Source organism: Cololabis saira, chromosome 2 (assembly GCF_033807715.1).
Source record: "Cololabis saira isolate AMF1-May2022 chromosome 2, fColSai1.1, whole genome shotgun sequence".
In the NCBI taxonomy this organism is placed as follows: domain Eukaryota; kingdom Metazoa; phylum Chordata; class Actinopteri; order Beloniformes; family Belonidae; genus Cololabis; species Cololabis saira.
In genome coordinates, this window is record NC_084588.1 from 37,274,580 (window position 1) to 37,293,408 (window position 18,829).

Below are 18,829 nucleotides of genomic sequence, written 5' to 3' on the forward strand. Positions count from 1 at the left end.
GCAGTAGTTCTTAACATATTGTGTAACCTATTTTTCTTAGATTTTTTCGAGCTTTTAATTCTCTTTTAATCCTTGGAAAACCCCTTGATTTTTTGAAGATTTACAGTATATCTGCTGGTTTGTTCGCCATGCTGCTTTAAGATTTCCACTGGTACGTTTGACACCTTTTAACACCTCTTACGAAGAGCAACCATCAAAAAAAAAAAAGGGGGGGAAATAACTCGGAGCAGGATTACCATTAATGCACACTTATGAGTTTCAGATGTGGCTACAGGAGCATATTCTTGAATAAAACAGTCCTCTTAATGGCTCAAAAACAATATGGGAAAAGCAAATATTGCAAGCAGAACAGCATGAGTAAAGGAGACATAATTACAGTGCTGAACTGTGTACTGTAAATGTATCCACTGAAAAAAGCTCAGGTGTTATTTTGATAGTGGCACATACGCCACTATCAGCTCCTGCTGATGCCTGTGACATCATCAGCACCAACACACCACACCAGTGCATTTATGGCTATCTTAGTTCATTTCAACCATGCCTCTTTTTCTCTGCTACCTTCCCAACATTTAAACAATCAACTCCTCCACTAGTGGAAATCAAGCAGGAGGAGGAGGTCGTAGGATGTTGAAACTTTGCAGGGACAGATATGCGCTGCATCAGCTTTGGGGAGATGGCATTTATGCCATGGCTCTATCTGTAGCAGACTACATTAGCCTCTGTGTGGAGAACACCATCCCCTGGAGGAAAGTGAAGCGCTTCCCCAATAACCAACCCTGGATCAGCATTCACCCGTCTCTAAGAGTCAGGTGATAAGGCAGCTAAAAAGACGGAGGGTTGCAGGTCCAGACGCTATCGGGCCTTGAGTCTTGGATGCTTGCGTTCATTTTTGTATTACAATTTCCAAATTGTAATTTAAACTGTTCTTTCTGTTCTGTTCCTTGTGAAATTAGATATAACAATCTAAAAAAGGTTCCAATGGCTATAATACAGTGTCTGGTCAAAATAAAGATTAACCATCTTTGATGGAGTAAATTTACACATGCACAATGTGAATAAACAACTATTAAAATTGAGAAAAAAAAAAACTTTAATAGGCTAAAGATTTGGATCTGGAGGAAAGAAAAATGTCTGAGTCGTCCACATTTACTCTGTTCCTGGTGATGGATGCATAAGGATGAGAACTGATGCACCGATAAAGTGTATTGCGTACCCTGCAGGCCTGTGGGGGGAGTATTGTGATCACTTCAGCTGAACAGGTATAGGTTTAGTAACAGCATGTGCCACAAAATCTAAGATCATCAGATTATTCGGATTTAATAAATGACCCCATTTTTCTAATCAACACAATGTTTTACTTCCCCGATGGCACAAGCATATTCTAAGGTGACAATGGAAATATTTGAAACTCTTTTTGTGGAACCGTGATTGAGGGAGCATGAAACTATTTTCACACATGGATTGGCTCCCACAGTGTTCAGACCTCAGCTTATTTGAAAATCTTAGAAATGTGCTGGACTAGACTTCACAGAGTGGACCAACTCTTCCCTCATCAGCAAAAGATCCCAGACACAAATAAACTCAACTCTTGACAGAAATAATAGCTGTGAAAATTGCACAACCCTAATGAAAGGAAAGTGCGTTGTAATCAAAGCTAAACGTGCACCAAGACAATATTGTGACATGTTTATGGCCAGCCTGTGTTTGGATTTCCCAAAAGAACAAAAACACTTGAGATGTAAACGTTTCAAAAAGAATAAACTGTTGAACTTAACAAGTTTAGTTGTTCAACAACCCAAATAAAGAGTGTTGCACATGCCTGCAGCCTCCTCATGGCCTCGGAGTCCTGGTCCGCCTTCACCTTGCAGGCGACCAGCAGCTGGGCGGTGGAGGCCGCCACCTGCTTGGCCGAGGAGATGAGCTTCTCCTCGCTGGCGTGGCCTTGGACCGAGGCGTTGGCTGCCTCACACAGGTTGCTCGTCGCTGCCGCCACCATACGTGCCTGTTAAAGAGTCAATTTGGGAGAAAAATTGAAAATTGGACTGTAACCGAGACAAAAACAACCCCCGACTCTGATACTCACGGCTGAGATGAGGCCCTGAGACCACTGTCCATCATCCACGGCATTGGCAGGGATGGCGCCCACTTTCCCCTGAGCGACCAGCTCTCTCTGCGCGGCTGACGCTGATTTGACCAGAGCGCTGGTGGCTGCAGCGATGGACTTGGCTGCCTCCAGAATCTGTTCTTCAAAGTTCAGCGTCTCGTCTGCTTGCTGAAGGGAAGAAGAGCAGACAGTCAAGTGGGATCACTACCTAAAACAAATTCAAAAAACTAACTTCAACTTATCCAGATGTCAATACATAAGAACAACCCCCGCATTTATCAATTGGTAAATCACTTTCAGTCGGTGGATTCATTGCAAAGGGAAACGTAAAGCTTCACCCAGCCAGATGCAACATTATCAACAACAGCTGGTGAGGAGCTACAGTACATAGAGCTGGAGAGGAAACAAAACTGCCTGTTTAAAAACACACACACGCACGCAAACACACTCACAAAACAAGTCTGTAGACAGAGCGGGACACTGTAGGAATATGTTTGATATATAGTTGGGACTGAATAACAACCTAATATATCAAACATATCAGACAGAGCCCTGCAGAGAGGCCTCCGGTGGTGAGGGCAGGCGGGGGGAGGAGGGAGGCGGGGGAGCTGAGGGGGAGCCACGACCACACACACTAGACGGGGGACAGACTTCAAGCTAGAACCAGCACAGATGGACGGATGAGATGGGGAGACGAGGGAGGAGGGGGAGGGGGAGGGGACAGTAAACAGGGGGTTATGGAGACTGGGATGTGGCTGGGGAGATGTTGTGGATGCAGGGTTTATCTGAGCTTTACACGGCAACAATAAGACGTCTCCAGACATGACAATCCAGGTAACTGTTCAAAAACACAAATGTTTTGAAGACATGAAGTTTAAAATCAAGAAATTAGGCTGTTAAAAGGACATAAAACAAAGCAGCTCTTTTATTAGTTTGATAAAAACATGTTATATTTATTAAGTTAAATTGGTACAGTAGCCCATGACAACAATGAATGAATGTAAACTGAACAGATGCTAAAAAGGCTTTGATTACTGAATAAAGATATGCTTCATTTTTTTTTTTTTTTTTACATTCTTTTTTTTTTTGACATTCTTATATTTTTTTTGTACATAACGAGACATGCCCCATTTATTTATCTGTTCATTTTATTCTATTTTATATCTTATTGTATTTGATTTTTTCAACGTCTTGCTGCTCAGTTGTCTTGCAATTGCCCCTCGGGGATAAATAAAGTTTTCTGAATCTGAATTCAAGGATTTTCAGCAAAGGAGATTTTTGTAGAATATTTTGGGGGTTTTCGTCACAGTGCAGCCTGAACAGCCTAAAACTATGATAACTTAAGGTGTAGTAATATGTTGATACACATTTTTCACCAATGCGGTGGCCTTTCTTAAATCCTCAGGGGTGTGTGTGTGTGTGTGAATGGTCCTAGGAGTGATGAAGTCTAATACAGACGCCCCTAGTGGCTTCTCCCACGTCCAACTCCTCCATGGATACGGGTGTCGCTAGGGGTGATTCAGTAACCTCATATTATCCCACGTCCAGACACAGATAATCCGGGCACCACCCTGCAGCCGGGCCTGATGAAGGGGCAGGGTGGCAGAGAGTCTGGTCGGGCTCAGCCTGAACAAACCATATGGGGGTTCCCCCTTCTGTGGGCCCACCGCCTGCAGGAGGGGCAATACGAGCTGCACGATTGGCCGAAGGCATGGCACTCTGAGCTCTAATCCTTCCATTTTCCAAACTGGCTCTTTGGTGGGGAAGGAGCCTGAGCTTGTGCGTGAAGTATTGACTTTATGTAGGGCGTGTTCATCTGAAAGCACAGCGTGGGCTCCAGAACCAATATCTGTGATGGGGGTGGGACACTGCTCCACTCTACAGTTATCCATGGTGATATATTAGCCCCCTGGCTTGGTATTTGTAAAGTTCTTCCCTGGCAGATGAAAGGGTAGTTTCCTTGTCCCCTTGGGTCATGCTCATTTTGAGTATCCAGCCTTCTTGGAGTCTCCAAAGGGGATCCCATTAATTCAGAAGGAACCATGCGCTGTACTTATGTGGTTGAGGCAGCAGACCAGTGCTTACGGGGCTGTAAGCACTGGTCTGCTGCCTCAACAACATAAGTAAAACACATAGGTCGTCAGTGACTGCTGTGGTGGGAACCCGGGGCGAGAAAGGCTGCCCTTTGTCATTGATTCTGCTCATAAACTTTCATGGACAGAATTTCTAGGTACAACTACATCCCCTTCAGGAGACTGTCAGAGCCCTGGAGAGCTCCATCAGTGACCGGCTTCGTCACCCGCGATGTGTCACTGAGAGGCATCGCAGGTCCTTCCTCCCCGCTGCCATCAGACTCTATAACCAGGACTGCTCTCAGTAGCTAACGGACAACAATAATAACATGTGCAATAATCATATGTGCAATATCCACGCAATACCTGTCTACCTCACACTCATTCTACCTGCTTTTTTGCACTGTTTTTCTTTCCTTTGCACTATTCTTATATCTTATATTTTTTATCTTTTTATCTCCACTGCAATGTATATACTGTCCATATTTTGTTTTTACCCCATTCCCCGCATGCGCGTGTGTGTGTGTGTGTATGTTAAGTATACTGCTGCTAACACGTGACTTTCCGCATTGAGGGAGCAATAAAGGACTCTTATCTTATCTTATCTTATCTTAAATGAGTCTGGTTCGGAGGCCTCAGGACGCTGTCTCTGCTTTTTTGCAGATTATGGGGTCCAGTTGGCATCAAGCTGGAGCGGGTCACGGGCAAGTGTGAAGCAGCAGGGACGACAATTAGCACCTTCAAACCCGAGGCCATGGTGCTCAGCCAGAAAAGGGCTTCCTACCCTCTTCTCCTCAGGAGTGTAGAGGAGTTCAAGAATCTCCAGGTGTTGTTCACGAGCGATGGAGGAATGGACCGGGACAGGCTGATCCGTTTTCATTTGTGTGTACCATGAACTTGTCCGTTGTGGTGGAGAGTTTTGAGCCACAAAGCAAGGATCTGCGTTCTTACTCTCAACCTCGTTTCCTACTCTTGTGGGAAGTGATTGAAAGAATGATTTTGGTAATGCAAGCAGCCTGATGCTCAGAAAGAGAAGTTCAGTCAGTTGTGGTGGTTCGGAAATCTAGTTAGGATGCCTTGTGGACACTTCCTTTGTGTTTTTAATCTCCTTTTGAGTATGTCCAGCCAGGAGGAGGCCCAGGAGACCTTCAGTATCCTCCCTAAGGAACTGGAGGAGCAAGCTGACATCTGGGTGTCTGTTTGGGCTGATGTGGATGCAAGTGGATGCTGAGAGATGGACTAACTCAGATGTACAACACAGAGTCCTACAAGATAATGTTCTCATAACTTTTATAGAATTAAAGCTAAAATCTATGTACTTTAACGTCACACTTCTCCAGTGCATTTCAAAACTGAATATAAATGAATTCCACCACATCTGTGATACCTGTAGTTAGCAGGCTTTACTCTAAAACAAACACAAGACTTAATAAGCATTACATCATATTTAAGCTGTACATTAATGCTGCAAAATCTCATATTGGAAAAAACGCCTCGTCTTTCCTGCGTCCTTCCCCTCAGTTATCCATCAGAGTCACGCATCATATCGACACCCACCTTAGGTTTGGCCCTGGGTTTGAGTTGCTCCAGCTTCTTAGCTGCGGCTTCGATGGACGCCGCAGCTCCGAGCAGCTCGGTCTCTGCAATCACTGTGGGATCCTCCGGGTCCACCCACTCAGAACCTGGGACACAGATGGCCAGACTTATGAGCTGCACATGTCACTTTCAATATTACTGGACGGACGTGTGTCAGCAGAGCATGCCTCAAACAGCGATCAAAGAAAACCACAGCACTGGAGACAGCAAAGCACAATGACATGAATCCCCTCATCTCATGCACAGCAAAGGGAGAAAACTGGCTGAAAATAGAAAGATTTATTTGAAATGAGATGATATTAAAAAATAAAAACAAAAAGAGTGACGGATGGAGCCGACCATGTGTACAAAACTGACAGCAGCTGGATTTGATGGGATAAAGTAAATCAATAGTAGTGCTGAGAGACAGCAGTCAACTGATGAATCCAGTCAAAAGCCAACTTACCTCCATCTGTGGCAAGAGGAAGGGGACAGGAAAATAACTACAAGTTTGTTAAAAGTATCAGTTTTATCGATGGGAATTCAGAAAGGTGTTTTTCCTTTAGATACATACGGGAGCTTGTGAGCGAGCCGTTACCTTTCATGGCCTCGGCAGTCTGGATGAGCTCTGTGACGGCACCCGCCACACGTTTGGAGCAGCCTGCCAGCTGCTGCTTCTGCTCTCCCGTGGGTTTCTGCAGGACCTGCACATGCACACGTATACACGGGTTTAATAAACACTGGTATACCTCAAAACAAAGTGCCTAAGTGCTTTTATCTGATCAGATGCAGATCCTGGCAGGAACGAGCCTTACAAGACCACACCCCGTCTAAAACAAGTTCTTTTCATCTGTCATGTAAAAGCTCCAACACCGTTCTCCTTGAGCAAATTCAGATATGGCATTCAACCTACCAACAAGACTTGTTCCAGCAGATCAATGTACCCAGCTGTGCACTCGGCTCCAAACATCAGTGCTCTGTTCTTCACCTCCATGTTGACCTCTGGATGGTAAGCCGCTTGCTGTGATAAAACAAACAAAAAAAGACACAGGAATTCCTTTTTTACTTAAATCTGTGCGAGTGTTAACGTTTTACATCTATGCAAGGACTGGGAGTTTAAAGATGTGATATACAGAAGAAGAAAAAGAAAACTTTATGCATTTCTGTGGCATTTTTTTGGCAATGGTGCAAACTTTAGAAAAATGTGATCATATTTCTCCAGTCGAGGGGACAGTAGATGCGGGAGGGTTCACACACCTTGCATGTGGTCAGCATGTCAGAGAGAGCTTTGCGGCTCAGATTGGCAGTATGGATGATGTCTTCCTGTCGGGCAGAGTTCCCTGCAGCCACTGCTTTAGCAGTTGCCATGGTGATCCCTTTAGTCATGCGAATAAACTCCTCAGGCGTGGTCGTCTTGTTTGGAGCATCCCTGGATTGAAACATCTGGGGAAAAACAAATGACAGACGGTGCACGTATATTCTTTTACTCAGCTCACCAGAAGCAGCGACTCCTTAAATGGGGTTTTGCTGCATCCTCATGAATTCACATATTACTCATCATCACTGAGCATTTATCGATCACACGTGGTCTAATATCCACGCGTGTGTTAAGTGCCCCTCCAGTCCTCACCGCCATCTCCTGTTTGATGCATTCGATTGTGGCCTCCAGTGCTCTGGTGCCCCGAGTGGCCTCGTCTTCCACAGCCTTGACCGTCTTCAGCAAAGATGTCACATTGGTCACCATCACCTGGACGACAAAGAAAATGGCTCGTACTGCTATGGTCACAACAGCTACTAGCAGTACTCGAGTTGTAAAAAAGAATCAGGGGGGATGGTGGATTTTATCATGTGGGGACGGATAATTTGTGCTGATTACAAATAATATAATATATTACAAATAATAGCACTGACCAAAACACCTGCTGAAATACTGCAGGAATGACATAGCAGCAGTTAAATGCAGCCTTCTGTAAGCTTTAAATATCCACTGGGCTTACATCAAATACATCAAAACACAACAATAAAAAACAGTTTTCTGAACTTATCAATATGACTCTGTCCTTCACAGGATAAGTAAAATGGATCACTGCAAAAACTCAAAGAATATTCGTCCTATTTCTTGTTAAAATCTTATTACACTTAAAACAAGACTCATCACTGGAAAAAACAACAATTTTCACCTGTTTCAAGTAGATTTTCACTTGAAATAAGTAGAAAAATCTGCCAGTGGAACAAGATTTTTTTGCTTGTAATGAGAAGATAAATCTTGTCCCACTGGCAGATTTTTCTACTTATTTCAAGTGAAAATTTACTTGAAACAGGTGAAAATTGTCAAATAAGTTATTTTTCTGGTGATGACTAAATGTTGAAATAGCAGTAAAACCACATTCATTGATGAAATGACATAAGGGATGGAAACGGGGGATGGCAGTTTTACAGGGGGGATGATTTTGACCGTTTTTATTTCAGGGGGGGATGCCATCCCCCCTCAACTCGAATACTGGCTACTAGGAGCATAACTGCATCGCCCCCAGGTTCCAGGACAACAGTTAGCAGAAACGCTCACAGGATGCTCACTCGTGAACAAATAAAAGGCCTCAGATGATCTGGGAGACCTATGCACCTCTGCAGAATAACAGAAGCTCAAACGCAGGCCTGCTACACCCACTTGTAGATGCAATACACCACACTAAGGCCTGGGTCTGCAGTTCTGGTCCTCGTGAGCCGGGCTCCTGCACGTTTTAGATGTTTCTCTGCTTTTCTTCTAATTAATGGTCGACATCAGCATGTGATCCAGGTCTGCATAAACCTGATAATGACACAGTCCTTTTTATTACGGTGTGCTGAAGCAGAGAAACGTCTTAAACGTGCAGGAAACCGGCCCACGAGGACCGGAACTGAAGACCAGGGCTGTAAGGCATGGAGTGCACAACACTCATGGATGAAGGTCTGCAGCTTTTGAGACATGAAGCCAAAATCTTATAAAAAAAAAACCTAAAAATTTTTTTAAATATATCACTTGATTTCTTTTTTTCCTCCCATTTCTGCCCCTAAAACATTATTGGAGGGATGTTGTTACCATCTCAAAGCCTACCATAACACCTGGTGCTGCTACTGACTGTGAAATGATTTCACAGCTCAAAGTGATAATGAGCAGTCTCAGTGTCAGCGAATAATGAACTGTGGCTTTGGCACCGCGTATGTGTCTGAGCACCAGATTCAGCTGTTTTATCTCAGCTAGGAGATGAGTATGTCTCATCTTTAACACCCCAGCCATGAAAACATGGTTTCAGATTGCAAATAACTGTGAGAGTCGTGTGACGACAAACAGGACATCTGCCCTGTAAACATACAGGATTCATGTTTAAAATAACCCAGCATGTATGGAAAATAAATGATTATCATCAGTTTAGGCTTATGTCATTTCTGAAGTTGTGTTTTATTTGATTTTCATCAGGGGGGAAAAAATATATTGTTTATGATTTGATTATAGAAAACAAATTGTAAGACGTCTAAATCCATGATCTGTATTTAAGGCTGGAGGAGAGACAGTCTCAGCATTTACAAAGCGATCCAGTCACCTTGGCAGCGCTCTTCAGCTGGTACATGGATGGATCATCTGCTCCTTTCCCAGCTGCACACTTGGTGGCACTAATGAGCTCAGCCAGAGCCTTGGCCACATCTTTGACAGCGTTTATCAGAACCACCTAGAGAAAGAGCAGACTACACCGACTCATCACAGTCCCAGAAAGGAAACTGAACTTTCATGGCTCAGTCTCTCACGAGTTTCCCTGATAAAACGGGCGTAGTGAATAAAAGAACCAAAAAGACCGTCGAACCTGGGTCTCCGGGTCGTCGGCGCCGATGCTGGCAGCCCCGAGTTTGACCACATCTGTGAGCTGGGTAATGGTTTTGGCAGAAGACTGGGCGGCCTGAGCCAACCGATCCTGACCGGAGGCTGCACCAGACACCAGCATCTTTGTGTCTTCCACCAGAGCTTTGGCCGTCTTCAAAATGTTTTCCCTGAAAGAGAAAAGAAAGAGGCCGAAAAGGGGGGGAGTTATGACAGAAAACAGATAGTTGTTAGGATTCTTTATTTCGGCTTGTACACACTTTTTACAAAACAAGATGAAAAGGTAAAAACATTTCCTTTGCCGAAAAGGTGTAGGCTGAAGCCGTAGCTTATAGTGCCTACCCTTTTTTTCTTATGATCAGCTTAAATATGAGACATTAGCTTTACTCCGCGGAAACACACAATACATAAAGACAAAAATAAGTAAGACAAAATATAAAATTGACGTTTCACATTCTAGAATGTTTTTGATAGTATACTTTAAAGAAAATACTGTAAATAAATATAAAACACTATAAATATAAACATTTCCTTAAACTTGAAGATAGAACTACACATTTTTAGGTTGTTATTACAACTATTCCAAATTTCTCTAGCCTTAGTTGACGTACATCTCTTTTTAATATTAGTTCTTGCTGTCGTCATCTCAAACATGAGTTTCCCCCTCAGGTCATAGCGGGTTTCTTTTATCTGGAACAGGTCCTGAATGTAGTTTGGTAGCAGTTTCTGCTGGGTTTTAAAAGGCAAATAAAACAGTTTTCTGCTCTACTTATATCATGGAATTTTAAAATATTATATTTAATAAAGAGATAGTGAAAAAACAACCAAACACACAAGTGATTTTGCATTATTTCACCAGCTCTTCCTCATCTTCTCTACACTTCTGCCTTCATAATTACTCATTGAGGTACGTGAAATTTCACTGAGCAATACCATTAAGGCCATAGTGGTATTTACATTACATTTAGCAGGCGCTTTTATCCAGTGCGACTTACACCATAGGAATACAATTCAATTTTATTTATAAGGCGTCTATTACAACAGAAGTTGTCTCTAACCGCTTTCCAGAGACCCAGAACATGACCCCCGAGCAATTATTACATAAACATAACAAACAGTGGCAGGTAGAAACTCCCCTAGTGAGAGAACCTTAAGCCAGACCGTGGCAGGAAAAGCTCCCCTTTAGGAGGGAAGGAACCTTGAGAAATCAAGCCAGAGTAACACAGTAGATCACAGTGTCGTTGCAGATAAGACAGCATTACAATCAGTGCAGCTCAGTGCCGCCAAGGCGAAGTTCGAACGCAGTTAGGGAGTTAAAGGGCGAGCACAGTTCACAACAGAAGGTGTTCTTGGAAGTGGAAATAATCAACACCTTCTTCAATGTAGAGACTGCATTTGAGGGCCACGGGTAACTTGTTCCCCCCTTGAGGGACGACGTGGGACCACAGCCCTGACTGAGATCACTTGTGTGAGCAGAGGGCAAGACCAGTCTGTGTTCTTGTGATGAGCGCGGTGCTCGTGAAATGTGAGCATTTACGATCGAGTTTATACAAGCAGGTGTGGACCCCAAGCGACCGTGTAGGGCAAGTGACGGAGACTTGTGTTTTAATCAAGTAGCCACAGGAGCCGGAGAAGCTCAACGAACAGTGTAGCCATGTGGGTAATGGACGAGATGACACTTAATTTTAACCCATATGAGCCTTGTAGAAGTAACTCTTCTTATTTTACTACCCCTAAACAACTGGAATGCAGGCTAAGAACATAGTCTAGTTGAAAGAGTAGTGTGAAATGTGACACATCCCACATTTTTCAGACTCTGCGTAATTGGTAGCTTCTAGCACAAGTGATTTCCTCCCCCTTCAGCAGCTAATATGTCATTCTGTCAGTTTAGGATGAAAGATAACCACAGGGCAGATATTAAGATTCCTATCTTGTACTTCCAGACTTTTTGATGTCCTGCAGAGTTGTATTTGTGCAGAGACTCAGGTGCGTTCCCAGCTCTAACCTGTGATCAGCAAAGGACTCGTCGTTCTCGGCATTGAGGGTCCCAGCGGAGGCAAACATGATGGTGGTGTCGAGATCTGCAATAATGCCAGACACGGCACTGGCTGCTGTGATGCAGGCCTGAGTGCCCTTGTTACCTGCCTGCAGGGCTGAAAGCACCAAAGACACCTGGGGAGACAGATGCACATCACACCCTATAATCATACAGACAAAGAGGTGCAATTCACTCCACATGAAAAGTAAACCCTTTTTTCCCCTCCACAGCTATGCAGGGCAAAGAGCCTGATGATGGGTCACTTTGCATAATACACAAATAAATACATCTTCTCTGGTAATAGGTACAAATATGAATATAAAATGAATCAATACAGACTTTTTTAAATGAAAAATCATCTCATCTTTTCAAAGAGAGGGATGACACACTCAAGCCACAAAACAGTAGTTGACAGATGATTAAATATTTGGTGCTAGCACAAATAAAAAAAATAAAAAAGTTGCCTACGCACAACATAATTCATTCATCAAGACTCGAGCACCAACCCCCAAAACATAAATGCCAGCGGATGTTACTGCAGCTCTCTAAATGGCCACTGAAGGGACACTAATAGCAGCTCAATCCCTGGAGAGCCGACTACACCGGTTCATGTTTCATGTAAAGCATCTGTTTTAATAGTATCAAGGTTTAAAGATATGCATTGTTATGAATCGGTTTGGTTGGAGTAACATATCAATTTCCCATTGAAGGTGCACAGTCATCAGGTTCTTAACTGGATCACTTGGATGCTTTTGCAGTTTTGAGGTCTATCTGTGGCAGCCCTGACTTGGTGGAAAATGTCATCCCCCAGCCATTAGGCTTGACATGCATACATAAAAAGTGCTGTATGAATGTGTTCGTGTAAATGAGAAAAACGCACAAGTGCAAACTTAAAAGCTGCTACTGTATATAAGAGCAGATGATTTATCATTTATCTGAGAGATTTGGTAAACAAACAGCAGCAATTACTGCTTTCACAAGAAGTTTAAAGGAAACAAGTAAATCAATTTAACCTCAGTAGTGATATTCATCAGCTGATGTATAAAATAGCTCTTTTAAATGATTCAGTCAGTAAAACCCAGAGAAGAAGAAACAAAACAAGACAGCCAATCTTTAATGCGCGGTACCTTCTCTGTGACTGCACGGGCACAATCGATAAGCTCTCGCTTGGTGATGCTGTCAGAGGGCGTGATCTGCAGAGCACCGGCCTTCTGGACCAGGAAGATGCAGCCGTGGCCGAGCTCCTGCACTCGGTTCTTGATCTGGAAGCCGATCTGCATAAACACGCAAAGCAAAAGATACTGAGCATTTATTTCACGGTAAATACTCAAATTGAAGGTAACGACTCAACGTCTGCTCTAACTGTTCAGGGAGAGACATCAACAATGCTCTAAAATAATGTGGCAGACTGATGTAGCAGGGCCGTTCACAGGTAAGACTGTCTTTGGGTGTCGTCCTGACCTCTTCTGGCTCAGCTGTGTACGCAGCCAGCCGCCCCTCGACCGCCAGCTGGCTGTAGTCCACCGTCACTTGAGATGCCAAGGCTCCCAGCTCATCTTGACTCGTCACCGACTTGGTCATCTGATGGATGAAACACGCAACGAGTTTCAGTGCAAGCAGGACCAAATGGACCAAACCATGATGACATTGCAAACCACTGACAGGTATAGTAATACTGCTCACATCATGTGTAGCCTGCAAACCAGGTTTCACATGGATGCTATTTTGACTTTTGCCTCCACCCTAAACATTTTTGCAGAGCAAGCAGCAGTAATGACCATCTCAGGATCTCAGCATCAGTTAGCTGAACTCCATCTTGGACCTTTAGTTTATTTTATTTATTTAGCAATATAAGACAAATGAAAATGAAAAAACATTGAAATAATATGCAAGGAAAGGAAGAAGCCTGGTGGCTTATATAGAATCCTTTCCATATATGAATAAAAAACAAAACAAAAGCAACACAAGGGGGAGTAAAAAAACAAAAAACACAAAAGAAAATGTAACTCAGATCCAATAATAAACACTACAAAGATGAAACAATAAGAACGTTCTTTAAATGTTTTTTGAATATTGGCAAGGATGGTGATGATTTTAAGAGATTTATTGAGTGAATTCCACAAGTGACCTTAAGGGTTAGGGTCTCTACTTTAACTGTGTTCAGAGCTAAATGTTTTTTACTGACCAAGTCATGCCATGGTAGTGTCATGCTGGCACTGAAAACAGTTACAATGTTGACTTAATCAGCTGGAATTAAAACTAGAGGATATTCTTGCATAGATGTTGGCTTATCACAAAGACGAAGTTGCTTCAATAATTAAAAAAAATGAAGTTTATTATTCAAATAGGAGTAATAACATCAACATATTTATAAGACATTTCCGAATTGTTTTGTCAACTCGAGGGCTTACCATTTCCTGAGCCGTGACAGCTATGGCCTTCGAATATTTCACCATACTGGTCTGGTAATCCACAAACGAGCCCTCAGGCTCAGGGGGAGTACCCTCATCCAACTAAGTAAAAGACACACACACACACAGTTAAAATGGCACAGCATCTTTGCTTTTAAGCATGACTGGTTTTGTCCTTCACAACAGAAACAAACGTCTTCAAAGAGGCAATCAATCATCCAGCTTTTTAGCTGCAGCGACTCTAATCTCAACTCTAATCTACCCCTCAATTATAGTAATTCTGCCAGGTGCGAAGGCATCGCATTATTTGCAAACCATCAAAAATGCAGTTTTATTTTCAATTACACACTCCGTATGAACACTAAATGCTTATTATAAATTAACCACCGAGTCTACTCTGTAATTACAGCATTAAAAGAAACAGCTGAAAAACATTCAATCGCCAGCTTGCAGCGCAAACATTTTGTTTTTGCTAAATTAGGCAGCATTCAACACATGTCATGCAGAAGACAGAGGAGATGAAAGAGATGACGGCATGTGGGAAAAGCACACTGGGACCGAAGTGAGTTCATAATATCTCAAGTACATGATGTTCGCTCCTTCTGCTGAGAGAAATGACACCTGGAAATCTGCAGCCTTGACTGGATGATTCAAAGTTCACGAAAAAAGCCTTTTTAATCACACTACAGATGAGTGTGACCCATTACACTGATTATTTCAGAGGATTATCTTCCACACTGAATGATAGAGGGCAAAAAAAAACTAAAATAAAAACCAACACACCTGTATGTTCATTATGCAGACTTAAAATGAACCACTTTCATTAATTATCCATGACATGCCACATTAGGTTGGTGCCAAAATGTTATTCCCTCTGTCCAACCCAGACAGCCTGTGTGATGCTTCTCGCTCAGGCGGGTGAGGACAGATGTAATAAATTGATGTCCCCTTCTCTTCGGCTGCTTTTGAGAGAAAATCCTTGTTGTTTCTTTGCCCCTTACAGCTTTGGTAGTAGTCTGGCCCGGGTTAGGACAGCTATGTTAAGGGTCAGCTTTCCTCTGCCTCAGCGGCTTTTCATCTGCATTATGCCAGCGACTGACTTATCAAGATATCAGGGCAAAACTGGGGTTTTAGTTGACATGTTGAACACAGCGACAGGAAAGCAGGGAAACCAGGAAACAAAAAGGAGGAAAACGAGAAACTTTTCATGAGAAAATTAACAATTCTTTTCTGTGAACTGTTCAAACATCCCTGCCAGTAGATCTCATGCTCGTTGTCAACTTTCACATCAATTTACCTCACTTTTTACATCATTTTCAGCATTACATCTTTCTTAGTAAAAGATTTGCAAATTTTGGGCTCGTTTTAAGATCCTGGTTCTAATTGGGGAGTCAGGAATCATCAAGGAACCTGTCATCAGAAATGCAGCCGTGTTGAGATGAAAATAAAAACTGAACAAGAGTTAACGACAAGCTCTGACATTCATTAAAAAAGGAAAAAAAAAAATCTAAATAATCCCTTGCTTAGTGCACATGTGCTGCAGGGGGACATGTGGTCTGAATTCCTCTCAAACCTGTTCCCTTGGCAACATACAGGGATGTCCGACACTTTTTTTTAAATTTATTTTTGTATTACTGTGTATGAAACCAGCTGCAATTACTACACAGCTCTCTACATCCTGTGGTCAATAGTTTGTGATGGTGTCCAAATATTAGTCTCTAAATAACACACTCAAAATATCCCAGAACACACCATGAAAAGTACCATCATGCATTGCATGAAATGGATCGGGGGTAGATCAGTGATACATTAATACAGTAGTTTAACTTCTGAAGTGGGTTTTATTCTAGTTAAATGCTTGATGCTTGTTAACAACACTGGTGCAGTCGAATGAAATATATAACAGCTGTATGACAACACTGCTACGCAGTGACTTATCGTTTGTGATGTGCAAAACAGACTGTGTGATTATGAAATTTCCCAAAGGGCGGTGTAGTCTGACAGCATACTGATGATTAGAGTTAATTATTCATTCATGATTAAGGGAATTATGTCGGGTTCATTTCGGCTGAAAACGTAATGTTTCTATAATGGATTTCGTGCTTTCTTGCCAGTACAGCAGCAGCCCGTCTCAGTCGCCCGCCTCGTCTTTCTCTTTCCTTTAAAATCATCTGAATGATTGTCAGAATATAAATGAAACCGTTTATATTCAATGACATCTCCATATTTATTTTAAAATTGTGATATTTGTCAAATGTATTAGCTGAGGATTGAAAAAGGTAACATTATAATACAGCCAACACCACCAGTGTGCTTTTTATTTATTTTTCAAAACATCAAAAATAGGCTGTGCAGTAATGATACATATAAGGGCTGGGCGATATATCAAGATTTTAATATATATCGATATATTTTCAAACGCGATATGGTACGAGACAATATCGTTTATATTGATTATTTAAATTTTTTTTTTTTTTTATGATTTTGATATAGCTTATTTTGTGACAAATTGACTTGAATGTTTTATTTTAGATTTGCACAAATGTTTTGTTATTTGCACAACTGTCAACCTCAGTGGAAAAGTCTGCCTGTTACTGTCTACACTGTATTAATTGCACAGTGTATTTTAATTTAATTGTTATGCAGGAAAGGGATATTTGTTTTATTTTATTCAAGAAGCATTTTTATTCTATATATGCAGGCAGTTTATTTTTATTTCATTTGTTTTATACATTTTGATATTGTGCAGACCTCTGTTAATAAATGTACCTGTGTGACATTTGGCACAAGGCTTTGTATTAAAACTGACTGTTTTTTTAAGGGTGCCTCAGAAAAAATGAAGCTAACAGAGATGCTACGCTATAATGCTTTGGGGGAAACCCCAATTATGGCACAGAAAAAATATCGATATATATCGAGTATCGCCATTCAGCTAGAAAATATTGAGATATGACTTTTGGTCCATATCACCCAGCCCTAATACATATGTCTGCAGGGATTTGTTGGTAAATCTGTGCAACAGTGACGGCACGATGAGCAGCGCCTACAACATTACCACAGTAGTGTTCTGACGTTTACCCAGCTGCTGAACTCACTACACAAGATCTTTTACATATTGTTCCTATGTAGCGACAAGGACGTGGTTTTGGACTCAGCTTTTGACTTTTTTTGAAAATTCTGTCAAACTTGAAAACCTCAAGGGCAAGAAAGACAAAAAAAAAGAAAAAGTGTTTAATTATTATGGTGTGCTAACTGATTATGAGTTCACTGCAACCAAAGCAACATCCCAGCCAGCAGAACTCACCTTGGCCATGGCATCAGCGATGGACTCCACCATCCCTCCTACCAGTCCCACCTCACTGGCAGCCTCGTTTAACGTCACCATGATGTCATCAACCGCCTCCTTCATGAGCTGAGTTGCCTCTGCTATGGCTTCATGGGTATGTGATGCCTGTGAGGTGTCACAAATTATGAGCAGCGCCAGTTAAACACTCACTAATGGAGGCATCGCAACAGCCAAGATTACTTTGTACATCAGAAGCATCAGAAGTGAACTGCATAAAAGTATAAAATGTTTTGAAATGCCCTTGCCTTCGGGTTGCCTCCTCCCTCCTTGGCAGCGTAGAGCATCTGCAGTGCAGACTCGGCCACGGTCTTGGTTTGGTCCAAGAAAGTCATCTGCTGCTGGTGATCATTCAGCTTGGAAGCGACGCCCACGGATGCTCTGATCAGCGGCTCAAAGTAACGGGCGAGCTGGGTCACCTGAGGGAAGATGTTTGACCATTACTAAAATAGTATGGTTGTCTTCAAATGTGCTTATTACACCTATCAGATATTTAACTTAGTGACTTCTTCTTATCTATCCATCCATCCATCCATCCATATTTTATATATACAGTACAGACCAAAAGTTTGGAAACACTTCCCCATTTGTATCCTGTGTTTGTGTGTATGTATATATATATATATATACATACACACACAAGAAAATAAGAGTATCAAGCCAGAAACTGTTTAAAAGGCAGCCTATCTAATATTTTATCTATCTATCCATCCATCTACACAGTACAGACCAAAAGTTTGGACTTTCTGTCCCTCCCTCCCTCCCTCCCTCCCTCCCTCCCTCCCTCCCTCCCTCCCTTCCTCCCTTCCATCCAACACAGAACCATTTACATTTACACTTTACACAAAAACGTCATCAACGGGAATTTATCGTTTTTATCGCGAAATGACTAATTCTTACCGTGAGGAATTTTTTTGACGGTATATCGTGAACGGTAAAATATCGCCCATTCCTAATATATATATATATATATATATATATTATATATATATATATATACACACACACACACACACACACATACACACACACACAAACAAGGTAACACAGGCAAGTATCAAGCATCCCACGCCCCCCAGCACACTGCCCCTCCAGTATTACTTTACTGCCCCTCCAGTATTACTTTGTTGCCCCTCAGTTACTGAGTACTAGTAATGAACTAGATGCCCCACATACTTTGTGGCCTAGTTGGGAAGCTTCGCCCCTGGCAGCAGTGGAAACGGGGTCAATTAAGTGTCCAATTTCCTGCACGGTGGACGTCAGCTGCTCCTGTAGTGCCTGAAGAGAGAAAATAAAAGAAATCAAATTACCTTTTTCTTTCGTGTTACATTCAAATAAGTCGGGAGGGGACTGTGCAAAATGCACTGAGCTGCTTTAACCTCTTATATGTTCTGCATTAAAATAATCTCGGAGAACGCAGGGAATTAAAAAAT

General features: G+C 42.2%; 1 protein-coding gene across 1 annotated transcript in view; it reads right to left on the bottom strand.

Annotated features, from left to right (window-relative positions):
- tln2a (talin 2a) overlaps positions 1-18,829 on the bottom strand; it is a 107,107-nt gene that overhangs the window by 3,574 nt on the left and 84,704 nt on the right. Inside the window, exons 41-56 of the mRNA XM_061745075.1 lie at positions 18,573-18,674; positions 17,645-17,815; positions 17,358-17,504; positions 14,054-14,155; positions 13,104-13,223; positions 12,770-12,916; positions 11,610-11,776; positions 9,591-9,774; positions 9,333-9,458; positions 7,382-7,498; positions 7,009-7,194; positions 6,665-6,772; positions 6,350-6,455; positions 5,734-5,858; positions 2,084-2,272; positions 1,820-2,002 (exon numbers count right to left, since the gene is read on the bottom strand). Coding sequence (XP_061601059.1) covers positions 1,820-2,002; positions 2,084-2,272; positions 5,734-5,858; positions 6,350-6,455; positions 6,665-6,772; positions 7,009-7,194; positions 7,382-7,498; positions 9,333-9,458; positions 9,591-9,774; positions 11,610-11,776; positions 12,770-12,916; positions 13,104-13,223; positions 14,054-14,155; positions 17,358-17,504; positions 17,645-17,815; positions 18,573-18,674 — 2,280 coding nt within the window. The remainder of the gene's footprint in view (positions 1-1,819; positions 2,003-2,083; positions 2,273-5,733; positions 5,859-6,349; positions 6,456-6,664; positions 6,773-7,008; positions 7,195-7,381; positions 7,499-9,332; positions 9,459-9,590; positions 9,775-11,609; positions 11,777-12,769; positions 12,917-13,103; positions 13,224-14,053; positions 14,156-17,357; positions 17,505-17,644; positions 17,816-18,572; positions 18,675-18,829) is intronic.